Raw genomic sequence first — 14,862 nt, 5'->3', positions numbered from 1 at the left:
TATGAAGGTGATCTATAGCCCTGCTGGCTCATGAAGCAGAGGACTGTTTCTACAATACAAGCTGTTCATTAGTTTGTGTTCAACCGGCAACACTACTGGAGTTGAGGACCTTACACTGCTGTTTTTGCCTGCGTTTCCACCAAAAACTCAAATCACACTGATCTCACTATAAAAAATATCATTAGCAAGGCCCCCCCTTCTAAAATACTCTTACTTTTTTTTCTGGAATCTGATCAAGGAGTGGATTCATTTGACAAGAACCTTTATTGTGTGCCCTGAGCCCAACAAACCTGAGAAACTACACAGCACACAAAATCTTGGAATTATTTACGTGGTAGGTCAAGGCAAAGGCAGCAAAGATTCTATCAACACTGGCAACGGTTACCACAGTTGAAAAAATCTACAAGGGGAAACATTTTATGACAGGGCTATTTTTATAATATACGTTATGGTCTTGAGTATCCAAGTCTAGCTCTTCCTCACCTGATCTAATTACAATTCTTTACTGCACAAAGCTAAATTTCACCTACAATTACACATACATTTTCTCCTCCTCTATGCGTGTACTGCTTTCTTGGACTGGCCCCACTTCATTTTGGGCCCAGCAGTCCTTAATTGGGTGGGGGTATTTCTAGGTTTACCATGGGTAAGTGATGTTGAACGACATTTGGTCCAGAGAGGGATTCTTTCTTGCAATGCATGCACAGGTAGGCACGGAGGTATTCCTTATTCATTTTTTTCTAATGTAATTTCACCACTGAAGTATTCTTTATTTGAAAACATTCGACAAGTGCATCTAAGAACTGTGAAAGACAATTTTAAAAAAATATTTAAAGAAAGACTTTTACATTTAATTTTTTAAAGAAAGGTATAATCAGGTTGCAGAACTTCCTCTGTGTACAACTGGTAAGAAAACTCTTCAGCTACATTAGAAACCTCTTCTGAATGAAACATGGCTTGGACCACATACCAAGGGTAGATTTGGCTGCAACAGCAAAAGAATCCCAATAAACAGCTTTTGTCTTCCTAAATCCTTTTAATGAATGGGTGAGTATGGGACTGCAAGCTAACTTTTTGTTTAGGGTCTTCACGCTTTGGCGAGGGACAGCTGAGTCCATAAGATGGGATTTGAAGGTCAGCAATACCAAAATAGCCTTAACATGGGTCAACAAAGCCTCTAGTACCAGAGGATTTACAGCCTTTTGGCTAAATGATTTATTTTCAGGAAGTACCAACAGTACCCCAAGGCTGAGAGACAAATGTAATAAACCACCCGGGAGCAGGGGTTTATAAGATGGAAAGAGTGATACAAGGAAAGCAATAAGTTCAGGGGTTGATTACACCATGCAGTATACCATTTCCCTCTTACCAATAGGAGCATTCTTCACACAGATTGCAACTCAATGCCCGAGCTGACAAACAGAATCTGGTCAACATCCAAATAGGACCCATAAGATAAGAGCCTCTACCACCAAAGTAGCAGGGTGGGCGGCACACTGTTTAACACCGAAACACAAAGGGAATATAAAAAAGTCAGATCAATAACAGATCTTAAAAGGTGGACACAACTGTTGTGGCACAAATTGCAATAGAGGGACACAATCTGCTTTGATGAGAGGTTTGAAGAGTAAGCTGGCACAGAGAACAAACATCTGGCAGAATGAAAATCCAAGTAGAGTCATGTTACAGAGGCAGAAGATTAAACTGACTCCACTATAAAAGTGGCGTCAGAATACAACATGATTGGCAACACCACAAAGCTGGTACTGGAAGCCAAAGAATATGCAGAGTGCTGGACTGGAACCCATGCAGTAAATCTAGTGCTGGCTCGTCACCCACACAGACCATTCCAAACAGCAGCCATTGTTCAGAGAAGTCATCCAGCACTGAGTAGCAACTAAAGCAGGAGGCTAATGCTATATCCAGCACCGTTACTATAATCCGATAACAAATTGAGAGGACCAGGCAGTGGAACCAGTACCATCTAGGTCAAAAAGACATCAACAAGGAAGCAAAGCAGATTAGAGCCAAAGTAGAAGTCACTGGCTTGGAGGAAGTTAGAAGACCCACTTTATGGCTCAGAGGTGCACCAAATAGGGCAAAGGAGGGCAGAAAATCATTATCAAAGCCTACGTAACCACTTGCTCTTAAGCATGGTCAGTGTCGGGAGAGTCAGAAAAGTATGCGGCAGCACCGGGCACTGGCTAAAAGTGAGAAATGCAATAGTACTAGGCCTCTGTCCACCTGGGGAAGAGCAAAGTTAAAGGATATACTCGAGTCCAAAGTCAGGCGAAAGAGCTATAAAAATAGCTGCCGCTGGAACAGAAGTGGCTCCAGACAAGGGCCCCAATAACTCTGGGGGCTGGACCTAGATTGGGACCTGGATACGAGTCAGTCCTGCTGACCTGCAAGGTCCCTCGAAGAGATCTGGATGCTAACCGGTCACCAGAAAAAGATGTAAACGAAACTAGGCAAAGCAAGAAGTCTGCAACAAAACGAGGTGCAATCTAGGTGTGATCAATTAATACTGCTGGAAGCACAGAAACATTCCAGAAGTGAAGTCTGCATCAAAAAGCACAAAAAACAAGGTTATAAATGGGGGAGGAGCTAGAGTCCGGAAAAGCCACAATGCCGAACTGTCACAGGTGAGATGTTTCACGTTTCTGGATTCAGTCTACCACCTGGCAAGACCCAGGAGGGTGAAGAATCTGCATAAAGCAGTATCCATAGGGATATTTTATGTTCAATGTAGGTTCTAAACCCATCCACAACTACTTTTCAAAGTGCAGAATATCAAACACAGAAATAAAGAAGGACTGAAAAAGGCAGGATCCAGGATTCAGTACTGGTGCATTACAGCAGTGGATAACAGGCTTGAGTGCTCAAAAGGCTGTTCAAAGAAGTGGATGGGCAAGAGACACTTGAATAACAACGTAATTCTTATAAGACTCCTAAAGTTGTAACAGATGCCTTAAATAAAAATACTACCTAGAAGGCCTACATACTTTTCTGATGTCTGAGGCCAAACATTTAGGTCAGAATTATAGGAAATACCAAGAGTACCTTAAAAATGGTATGCATTTCAGTTGTAATGTTCCTTTTAAGAAAGTACTTCAAGAAACTAGTGCACATGTTCTAGGGGTGATAAAGGAATGAAGGATACATGGATTTGTATTTTCTGAGAAGGGCCTGTGAATGAGAATGACGGCATTCCACCACTGCTAATGTGCTTGATGGTCTAGATTCTTGGAAGCCACTGCCATTTTTTGTAAGGAGTACAATGACTTACTGAAGTAGAATTTCATTAGATGGAAAATTGGATTCAGAATGAAAAGAAATTGCATAAAGGGCTAGGCCAAATGCTCAACATTTATTTTTCTATTTAGCCTCCAAAGACCTTATTGGAATTAAACCAAAATAGCATGTGTTAGAAGACTGCCTCAATCATGCAGTACATCCAACAATCTGCAAAAACATTTTTGACAGCTTTTATGGGACCATAAATATCCTGTGTGGCTGATAAAGAATGCAGGCTGTGTATTTGAGGCCATTTTCCAATTCTTAGTGCAACCTTATTCCAGCCTTCATCTAAGAATCCTAGTTCTAAGGAACATATCCAGACTTTGGAACTTTTGATATGGGCATCAACCATGAGTGACAGTGCTGTATAATGTGGATTTTTTATTATGTCAAAGTTTTACAACTGAGGACTTTTAAGTATCTCATTGTTTAATTTATTTAGTGGAGTGAGATTAAGAGAACCTGTTTCTTACAATGCTCAGTGCCAGATAATTCCTAACGTCTCATTATGGAGGGTGAACTGGCTAGTAACTCAGAAGGGTTGTATAGTTTCCTAACTGATGAGTTGAGCAATGGCAGAAATGATATAATTCAACAACTGCATGTCTCTTTTTAAAGACCAAGCTTTTTATACCTTTGTGCTGAACCATGAAGATTTTGACATCCAGTTGCATCTTTTGTACTTATCAATCAAAACAATACAAAGAAGCATTCCTTGAATGGTCCAACTCAGGATAACAGCAATTCCAAAACCAACTTTAAAAGCCCCAAGTCTCACTCTAAGGAAAATTCAATGACGTCTTCTACCTCAAACAATAATTATTCAGATTTAGTTAAAAAATACTTTAAATTCTTATGGAATCATGGACAGGGGATAAACTGTGGGGAGCATCATTGGCGGATGACCCTTTGGAGCATCATATAGTAAAAGTATGCCTAGTGACAAAAGGTTTTTTGTATCACATTGCGTGCTTAAAAAGAACAATACAACTATGTGGGCGATCACACACAGGGTGTCCATAAGAAAAAACACCCAAAGCTATCAAATTATTTCTTCTGCATTCAAGGCCATGGAACAGGCTTTATTAGAGTATTCAGCCATCAGTGAATATATATTTTATAAGATAAGGCCAGTTTGCTTCTGGCAAATACTGTTTTGGTTCAACTAGAAACAAAAGACATTTCTCAAATTGGGGTGTTCAGCTCTAAGGAACTGGTTTAACATCAAAGTTCCTTAAGAAAACGGAGCAATAGAGTTTGAGGATTGGTACCAGTCTTTGAGGGAAAACATACCAAGAAGGAAACTCCCTACAGATTTCTGGATCTTAGAAAGACAAAACAATTCTGTGCAATGTCATGACTAACGTTCCGGACTTTGATGTCACACCATGGTGGAAGGGAGTCCTAAAGGTGGTCTTTACTTTTTTAAGTTCCTTCAAGCTAGCCTTTATTTCAGTCTCTGCAACATGAATAGACCGAAAGATGCCTATTTAGCCTTTTCTTTGTCAGAAATAGATATCCAGAGATTTGGATTTTCAGTTTACAGTTCTGCCTGTCAGAACCCTGTCTTAATACTGAGGAGTCACTCCTAACCAGAATTTTAGGGACCAGAAAAAATGGTGTCTTGTCTTTGGTTGCCTCATCCACATTTAACCCCTTCGCTGCCAGGCCTTTTCCCCCTGCTGTGCCGAGCCTTTTTTTGGCTATTTGGGGCAGTTCGCGCTTAGGCCCTCATAACTTTTTGTCCACATAAGTTAGCCAAGCCAAATTTTTGTCCTTTTTTTCCAACATCCTAGGGATTCTAGAGGTACCCAGACTTTGTGGGTTCCCCAGAAGGAGGCCAAGAAATTAGCCAAAATACAGTGAAAATTTCGTTTTTAAAAAAAATGGGGGAAAGGGGCTGCAGAAGAAGGCTTGTGTTTTTTCCCCTGAAAATGGCATCAACAAAGTGTTTGCGGTGCTAAAATCACCATCTTCTCAGCTTTCAGGAACAGGCAGACTTGAATCAGAAAACCCAATTTTTCAACACAATTTTGGCATTTTACTGGGACTAACCCCATTATTACGATTTTGTGTGCTTTCAGCCTCCTTCCAGTCAGTGACAGAAATGGACATGAAACCAATGCTGGATCCCAGAAACCGCAACATTTCTGAAAAGTAGACAAAATCCTGAATTCAGCAAGGGGTAATTTGTGTAGATCCTACAAGGGTTTCCTACAGAAAATAACAACTGAAAAAGAAAAAAATTGAAATTGAGGTGAAAAAAACCTCAAATTTTTCTCTACGTTTTACTCTGTAACGTTTTCCTGCAATGTCAGATTTTCAAAAGCAATATACCGTTACGTCTGCTGGACTCCTCTGGTTGCGGGGATATATAGGGCTTGTAGGTTCATCAAGAACCCTAGGTACCCAGAGCCAATAAATGAGCTGCACCCTTCAGTGCATTTTCATTCTATACCGGGTATACAGCAATTCATTTGCTGAAATATAAAGAGTGAAAAATAGCTATCAAGAAAACTTTTGCATTTCTAAAAAGGGCACAAGATAAGGTGTTGAGGAGCAGTGGTTATTTGCACATTTCTGAATTCCGGGGTGACCATACTAGCATGTGAATTACAGGGCATTTCTCAAATAGATGTCTTTTTTACACTCTTATATTTGGAAGGAAAAAATGTAGAGAAAGACAAGGGGCAATAACACATTTGTTTTGCTAATGTATGTTCCCCCAAGTCTCCCGATAAAAATGATACCTCACTTGTGTGGGTAGGCCTAGCGCCCGTGACAGGAAATGCCCCAAAATGCAACGTGGACACATCACATTTTTTGAAAGAAAACAGAGGTGTTTTTTGCAAAGTGCCTACCTGTAGATTTTGGCCTATAGCTCAGCCGGCACCTAGGGAAACCTACCAAACCTGTGCATTTTTTAAAACTAGAGACCTAGGGGAATCCAAGATGGGGTGACTTGTGGGGCTCTGACCAGGTTCTGTTACCCAGAATCCTTTGCAAACCTCAAAATTTGGCTAAAAAAATAAATTAAATAAAAAACATTTTCCTCACATTTCGGTGACAAAGTTCTGGAATCTGAGAGGAGCCACAAATTTACTTTCACCCAGCGTTCCTCCAAGTCTCCCGATAAAAATGATACCTCACTTGTGTGGGTAGGCCTAGCGCCCGCGACAGGAAATGGCCCAAAACACAACGTGGACACATCACATTTTTTCATAGAAAACAGTGCCTACCTGTGGATTTTGGCCTCTAGCTCAGCAGGCCCCAGGGGGGGCAGAAATGGCCTAAAATAAATTTGTCCTCCACCCCCCAACCACCCCGGGAGCGACCCTTGCCTACATTGGAGCCAAAAAAAAATCCCCGATGGGGGGGCAGGAATGGCCTAAAATAAATTTGCCCCCCCCCAAACTTGACCTCCTCAGCCAAGGTTGTTTGTATTCTCCTTTTCCCTCAATACATAGCTCAGCTAACATTTTGAATCTTTTCCAGAGCCTGCACTAGTACTTTACAAAAAGGGACAAGAAAATAAATATAGGCAACTTACTGAACTAAAATTCAGGATCAAGAGTACTAATATGAATAGTTTTGTTTATCTATAATAAACTCTTCCACTTATCTCTAAAAGCAAAGCTTTAAATATTTTGTTTTCAGCTGTCTACATAACAAGGGTGTAACTGATTAATTTACCTCTTAGTAAATAATGTCAAGCTCAGACAGACTTTCAGGCCACAACTAAAAGAGAACATGTCCGTTTAGTACACCTTCCTTCTCACGCCAGTAGGTTGAGTGCTGAGATGTCTGCAGTTGAGGTTTCCTCTATTTAAGATAACATTTAAAGTAACTACTAATAGCAAATACCATTTTATTGATGACATTATTTGGCGATATTATTAGATGCCGAATTATAATTTTCTCTCATTTAGTCAGCTATTTTCTATTACTCTACTGTTACTATCCCATTTTAAGAAAAGGCAGGCATTTCAGCTTTACAATAAATGATCAGTACAAACAAATTAAATCTTGGATGAGAAAATCTATTTGAGTCAAATGTTAGTTAAAAGGCAGACAGTACCTCCTCCAAGCGCTTGGCTTCTAGCTCCTCTAGTCGTTTAAGGCGCTCTTCCTCCTCTCTTTTAGCTCGTTCCTCTTCTTCTTTAAGTTTGGCAAGAGCTTCCTGCATAGCTTTCACAGTGGCTTTACTGGGTCCTTTTTTCTTTTCTTTGTCTTCTTTATCTCCCTTTTCCAGTTTCTTTTTCTTCTTATCTTTTTTCTTTTTGTCACCATCATTTTCATCACCTGTTAGTTGCACAAGAAAACCAACTTATTAACATACTTCTGGCCTGCATTATCCACACAGGTACAGACATGTTACTGAACTATAATCATTGTTCCCAGACTTGCCATTAGTTACAAATACGGTTGTATTTTGGTCATTGCACTTATCATGAAACACTTTAGCAGGCATTCCATTAAATTAGGACCTGAACTTCCAAATATCATTCAAAATGTCATGTGATACAAAAACAACAATCTCAGGCACATTTTTGATTTCCTTCATTGAGAAATGCAATGCACTAAAAGATTGAACTCATTCAATATGCCATTTCTTTCAATATGAATATTGATGCTGCTGTCACCTATATCCAAAATACTTAACTCTGAAGGAGCGCAAGGCTCAAGAGATGGTTTGGGGAGAAATTTAGATGAGAATTACAGTCAAGGTCTTAATAAAGTTAGTTTAGATTTAGTTCAGTTAATGTTAAGTTCACTAGTAAAGGCATTATATTGCATTGTAACATTTATACAGAGCTTACCACCCCTTATATGTGGGGTGCTGAAGCACCTGTCTACACGTGTAGCATGCTATACAATGTGGGCATGTAACCGGAAGAGTGTGGTTTATGTTTAGATCCTATGTGGAAAGTGTTCTTTGGTACAGTTATTAGTGTTATGGGGTATTATGCTTAGTGAGCTGGATAAAGAAGTTTAAGATGCAGGCACGCAGTTATGGCAGCTTTTAACACCTTTACAGGTCCCTTTATGGTATTTCTTATGATTATAGTCCACTTACCTGGTTAATTTGCCAAGTCATCTATTTCATGAATTTTAGTTTAAAGTTTAGGCTTACAAGTTGGTATAGGCTGGAAGGCGAGATGGTAGAACTTTGTTACTCACCCTATGGATGACTGCCCGCCATTGTGACCGGTCAAGAAGTGGTGATATAATGTAGCTCTTTGACTACACTAAGTTAAAGTCCTCCTTTAGCCAGTGGTATACAACAGATCCCTTCCCATGCCTGGTCAGCTGGCATCTGTGTCTACTGCTGTGACCTGGTACTGTTCTGGGCAATGGATATGACTAGTAATGGTTGTGTCTTCTAGTCAAATAACGTAAGGAAATTGCCAGCCAGTTTGAACTACAACTGACTGAATGACCATCAAGTGTTATGGTAATAGCACTGGTGCAAGCCAGAAGAGTTTTATATAAATTGCGGTTTCACTGAGATTTGAAACGGGTTCAAGGACTCAAAGTCCTTTTTGGTGTTGGTTTGGGGGGGGGGGGGGGGAGATGGATGTATCTCTTCCCTCAGTGTCAAAGCCTCTAATCAAGATGTGATTTTGCACAGACTGCATTTTCGCATAGACTTCAAGATTTCTAGCTGAAATTTGGTGCAGGCTGGAGAAGAAGCAATATGGCGGCCGCTTGACGTGGCCGGTCAGCATCCCTCTAACCAGCCAAGTCTGATGCAGGTGGAGGAAAGACCCAGTGGAGTATGCTTGTGGCAGCAGTGTTCTTGCAGGCTGCTACATAGTTGCTGAAGCTGCGGGGCAGGAGGCGCGCTGATATATTGTTACGGAGAAAGTGATGTTCTCTGGTAACTGGCTGACAGCGGTAGCATAGACCTACGACAATTACTGTTTCTGCAGCAGATGCAAGCTCAGGAGCAGAATGGGTCCCAAAGTGGCCAGTGCTGGATCGGGCACCCTGAAAGTGAAAGCTGCCTCCTCAATGACTTATCTACCCTCGGGGGGACCCGGGAACAGATTAACCACCAATACCACCTCACATCAGAGTGGGCAGCGTCCCCCGGCAACAGGTGAAAAGAAGGGTAAATGGGCAGCCTCTGCAACCGGTCAGGTCAGTTCTGGAGCTCCTCTGAGGCTCGGCCAGTATGCCAGGAGGCTCGCAGCAGGCTTCAGGACTAGAGGGGAGTCCTATGCATGACAAGAGGCTTATGGTCACGGAGATAATTGCATTTAAGGATTTAACTGAAGTCAGGACCCAGAAAGATACAAACTCTGGTGGGCCTTTCTCAGAGGTACAGACAGTTGCAGGCAAGCCAGAGGTTGTAATTCCCTCATTAAATGGAGTCAGGAGATATCGGAGTGGCTTGAGGCCCCTGGTATGCCCATAAAAGACCTCACAGGCTCATCTAGTAAAGTTTGTGGTGGATTGAAGGAGCAAGTGGATTTGAAAGAGGCCAACAGGGGAGGCTGGTGACTGAGGTCCTCATTCCTGGGTGGCCAAACATGGGCCTGCTACGATAAAGACTGCAACTCATTAAAGGTCTTCCCGCCAGCAGATCCTCTAGGCCTGGCAAGAGCCCACTGAAACATGCTACTACAGCCAGCTCTGACCCCGATACAATCAATCATTTGTTTTCTCTTTCAGCTGGATGAGAACTGTCAATTGAGGGTTCAGAATCTCTCACCGGGTCCAGCGACAGCACATCTGAAGATCAAACAGGCAGTACTTCCCTTTCTACAGCAAGGAAGGTGGGGGCACTACAGATAGCCCTCCTAGAGACTTCCACTCCATGCCCCCCCCCCACGTTGAATTCTATCTTTCAATGTATTATGTCTCACAGTAAGGAAACTCGTCAAGATGGCTGTCGATCTCATGCAGCAATTCACAAACTGCAGGGGGTGGTTCGCAAGGTTGCCAAATCCTGTAATGCTATTGTGGAACGTGTCACTGACATGGAGACCAGAACTACTGCCCTCGAAGTAGATGTCGTTGGGGCTCGTGGCCAGGTGAAAGCTTACGAGTCACGACTAGTCGGCATACAGTGGAAGTTGGAGGATCAAGAAAACCAGCAAAGGTGTAATAATTGGCGGGTGCTTGTGATCCAAGAAGGAAGAGAGAGATCGGATGTTAGCTCTTTTATGGTGAACCTGTTTCGTCAGGCTTTCCCTGACTTGGATGGGTGGAATTGGGATCAAGAGGTTCAAAGAGCCCACCAATTGCCTTTGGTGCAGAAACTGACAGCTAGTGACGACGGAAAGCCTCGGCCATCCTTATCTATATCAAGAATTTTCTTTTAAGATAGTCAATATTTGAGAAGGCTCGGCCTGAGGCAAAAGGCACAGTTGGGAATACGCTTTCTTCGTTCTTTTGTCACATAACTGTTGAACAACTCTGGCGTCTGCAGCAGCTTATCAAACCTTTTCAAGAAAAACAAGGCAAAGTCTTCCTACTGAACCCGGCTCGTGATCTAGGGGGAATCAAATGCGGTTCTATATGTCTGAGATAAAAGCAAAAGAATACTTACAGAAAATTATGAAATAACTTGTTTTAGATCTGAGACGGATGGGAGGACTTAAAAGTAGGCTTTGGCGAATGTAGGAACCTTAAGATTAGATCCTTCCCTCCCCTTCCTGAAGGGATTACCGTGCAATCTCTGACTGATTTTCTATTTGTTTTTGTGTCTCAAAGTAGTTTTTCTGCGACACAATCGGGGGATGGGGGGTGTCTTTTTCTTACTTGTCTTTTTCTTACTTTTCTTTTTTGACAGGCTGTATAGTTATGCAGTATTGGTTAGAGGGTAAGATTATCCTTACAGACCAATGTGTGATCCAGCTGCTTCTCAGGGGTGGGGATTTGGGGTAGAGGGGAGGGTGGAGTGGGATTGGGGGGCATAGGGCAAGGGGGGGGGCAGATGAGGATGAGCAAGGGCAAAAAGAGTCTTAGGAGCGAGGGTTAAGGATACCAGGTCAGCTAAGATGCAAGGAATGGGCAAGGGAGCAAGTCTGAGGCACTGGGTACCAAATGGGTAAACTATCTTTTCAGTCAGTGTGGGGGCCTAAACGACAAAGCCAAATGCCAGAAGATGGTAGAGATTTTGAGTTCTTCGGGCTCAGATGCAATTTGACAACAGGAAAGACATATCCCATGGGGCAAGAGGGAACTGTTGACTATTACGGGCTATACCCTGGCAGCAAACACGACCCAGTAAGAGCAGTATGGGGCCGGTTAGGGAAAATTGGTGGATAAGTGGGGTAGGTGGGCAGTTGTGGAACTGGAGGTGGGGGTGGGTGGGTTTTTTGTTGTTGCTCTATCTATGTTTCTAATCAGGATGATCTCAAAGTACTTGAAGACCTAGAGGTGGAGTTAACAGGCTGGCTAACTCCGCTGATAATCTGCGGAGATGCAAATATACATCAGGAAGAGAGGAGTAGGCAGATGACTAAATACCATGGGAGAAAACCTAAGGCAGGGGTCTCCTAACTTTTCTGTAGCGAGAGCTAATTCTAATCAGTGAAAATCATCCTGAGTTACTAAAGGCTAAACAACTCGTGCATTATTACAAGACACCCGCACGCCCAGCTTCCTTCACTTTAAGCCTAATGGCAATGCAGTCAGATATTCTAGTTTGAACAAAATACTTTGACTACAGGCACTATTACAGGGCTGCAATGTGCGTCAGTGAAAGCGTAGTCTTTCGGGATATGTGAACATGTGTGCACATGAATGGGATATATGAGTAACTGAGAGCCTGTGTCTTAAGTATCTGTGGTACAAGACATATGTTTTGCCATATGTGGCACTGTTACATGTTTAACACAAACATATAGCCTTTTCTTTAAATGGGAGAAAATAAAAGTGCAAAAAATGAAATCATAATTTGGAACATGTTTATGCACTTAAAATTTCTCCTATTTAAAAACTGACTGTATTTTTCAGCTCTAAATATGCCACAGTGTTCTGCTGGCCACTGGGTGCAACAGGCCTGCTGTTTGTAAATGCAACACTTTGGGGGGGGGGGGGGGAGATCATTAAAATACAAAGTTAGGTAACTTTTCATTTTTATTTTCTCTGATTTAAAACCATTGAGAAACATCATTTTGATCACACCTCCAATATTGAGCTGACAAGGGCTTTTATTTAGGAGTTAAATATGTTAGTGCTTCTATTCTTCACCTCTATGCCCTGGGTCATGAATCTAACTCCAGTACTGCTCCTTATCAGGTCCTGCTAACTGATGATACTAATGTGAAATAAACACAGATTTCTCTTAACTTTAAAAGAAAAATGTGCCCCTGTGCTTATTTAAAAATGTACTCAATTCCTCAAGCTGCTCAGAAGGGGACTGGGAGCCACTGGTAGCTAGCGATCAACTGGTTGGATACACCTGACCTAGGGTCTATCGTGCTCTGATGTCATTTATTGAAAGTCATGGTCTGGTGGGTGTTTAAGAGGCTAAGAAAGCCTTTGACCCGGGTTTTACATATTTCTCTGCTCCACATAGGAAATATGTTAGAATAGATTATTTTCAGGCCTCATCTAGATTGGTGAGCAAGGCAACAATTAAGAAACTACTAGGGTTTCTTTCAGACCACAATCTTATAGACTTAGACATTACAGGGCAGGCTAATCTCACCCACCATTACAAATGGACTTTTGACGGGACGTTGCTATAAAATGATAGGTTCATGAATCACATGATGATATTGTTGGAGTTTTTTTTTACCACATCAGGTATATTGCTCTATGGGAGGTGGTCTGGAACTCTCAAATCTGAAATAAGAGGGAAAGTTATCAGTTTCTTTGCCTTCAGAAGGAAGTGGGAGGTGGAAGAGATAGGGGAATCGTATAATAAGTTAGTGAGGCTGGAAGGGAGCCATATGGAAAGGATTGCGAGTGGACAGGAGGATGGGCATACGCCATTCAAAATCATGGCAGTTAAAGTAGAGATTTACAGTTATCACATCAAGAGTGTGGCGGAAAGGTTACAGGTCGATAGGAATGAGAGCTATGAATATGATGATTCGGTACAGAGAAGGCTTGCATTACAGACCAGACAAAAGGAAGTTAGGAATAGTATTGAGAAAATTAGAAGGAATGATGCCACATATACTAAATAGATGAATAATATCTTTGAGGGTTTATTTTTTTATTTTTATTTTTTATAAAACACTGTATCATGAAGACACCCCCCACACCAATCTAAGAAGAATAGTAGAGGGGATCAATGAGTATGGGGGAATGATGGAGCTGGAAGAAAACAAGAAATCAGAGGCAGATATCACCTTGGAGGAAGTTCTGATTGCTCCGAATTTCCTGGCTACTAGTAAAGCGGCTGGACCGGAGAGAATACTCCTCAATCTGTACAAGGCTCTGCGTTTGGAATTAGCCCAGTTTCTTATAGACTTGTTCATAGGAGTACAGCAGAATGGAATATCCCCTTTAAAATGGCAGGGTTCGGATATTGTTATTTACCCCAAAAAGGGCAAGCCCCTAGATAATCTAGCTGCGTACAGGCCTATTTCCCTGATTAACACCGATGCCAAGCTATACTCTAAGATTCTGGCAGTTCGCTTGGGAAGGATCATTGTTTGGTTGGTTACGCCACGGCAATATGGATTTAAACCCGGCAGGGGAACAACTGGTCATATTAGACGAGCCATGAGGTTATTTGATATTGTGGAAATTACAGACTGCCAAATGGCTATGATCCTCCTTGATGCGGAAAAGGCATTTGACAGAGTGTCATGGTGTTATTTATGACATATCATAGAACAAAAGGGGTTTGGATCGCACTTTATAGCAGCCATGAGGTCAATGTACACTACCCCCTTTGCCACACTGCAAATTGTGGGACAAGAATCTGGGACGATCGAGATAACTAGGGGGACAAGACAGCCTTTGCTCCCCAATTTTATTTGTCATCTATATTGACCCGTTCATAGGCCAAATCACTCAGAACAGGGCTATAAAGCTTATAAAGCCAGTTTGAATAAATGGATATGACACAAAGGTGCTTGCATACACAGACAACATTGCAATGATAACCTCTGACCCTGGGAAGGTAATAACTGAGATTGAGCAACTAGCAGAGGATTATGGAAGGGTCTCAAGCTACTCACTGAACAGAGGAAAAAAATACGGATTGTATGGATAATCTTATGTTTACAGATGCTCAACAGGTGGAAACCGCCACATATCTTGGGATTAAGATTAACTCTACGGTGTCTACTATATACCAAATAAATCTTGGACTTCTAATTAGCATGGTCAATACAGCCTTAAGGCGTTTTAGTGGGCTACATTTATCAAATATGGGTAGATGTAATGCGCTTAAAATGTTAGTCTTACCCAAAGTACTCTAACAACCAGAACCTCAGTGATTATGCTCTCTCTTTGCTTTCCAAATTGTCACTAACAGGCTAGTGACCAATTTCACCACTTCACATTGGCATACTGGAACACCCTTATAATTCCCTAGTATATGGTACCCAGGTACCCAGGGTATTGGGGTTCCAGGAGATCCCTATG

General features: G+C 41.8%; 1 protein-coding gene across 1 annotated transcript in view; it reads right to left on the bottom strand.

Annotated features, from left to right (window-relative positions):
• The window catches only part of EIF5B (eukaryotic translation initiation factor 5B), a 675,161-nt gene that overhangs the window by 484,763 nt on the left and 175,536 nt on the right, over window positions 1-14,862 (bottom strand). Inside the window, exon 5 of the mRNA XM_069204389.1 lies at window positions 7,379-7,602. Coding sequence (XP_069060490.1) covers window positions 7,379-7,602 — 224 coding nt within the window. The remainder of the gene's footprint in view (window positions 1-7,378; window positions 7,603-14,862) is intronic.

This window comes from Pleurodeles waltl, chromosome 8 (genome assembly GCF_031143425.1).
Source record: "Pleurodeles waltl isolate 20211129_DDA chromosome 8, aPleWal1.hap1.20221129, whole genome shotgun sequence".
Taxonomy (NCBI): domain Eukaryota; kingdom Metazoa; phylum Chordata; class Amphibia; order Caudata; family Salamandridae; genus Pleurodeles; species Pleurodeles waltl.
The sequence above is the reverse complement of the archived record's forward strand: the minus strand, read 5'-3'. Positions and strand labels throughout refer to the sequence as shown.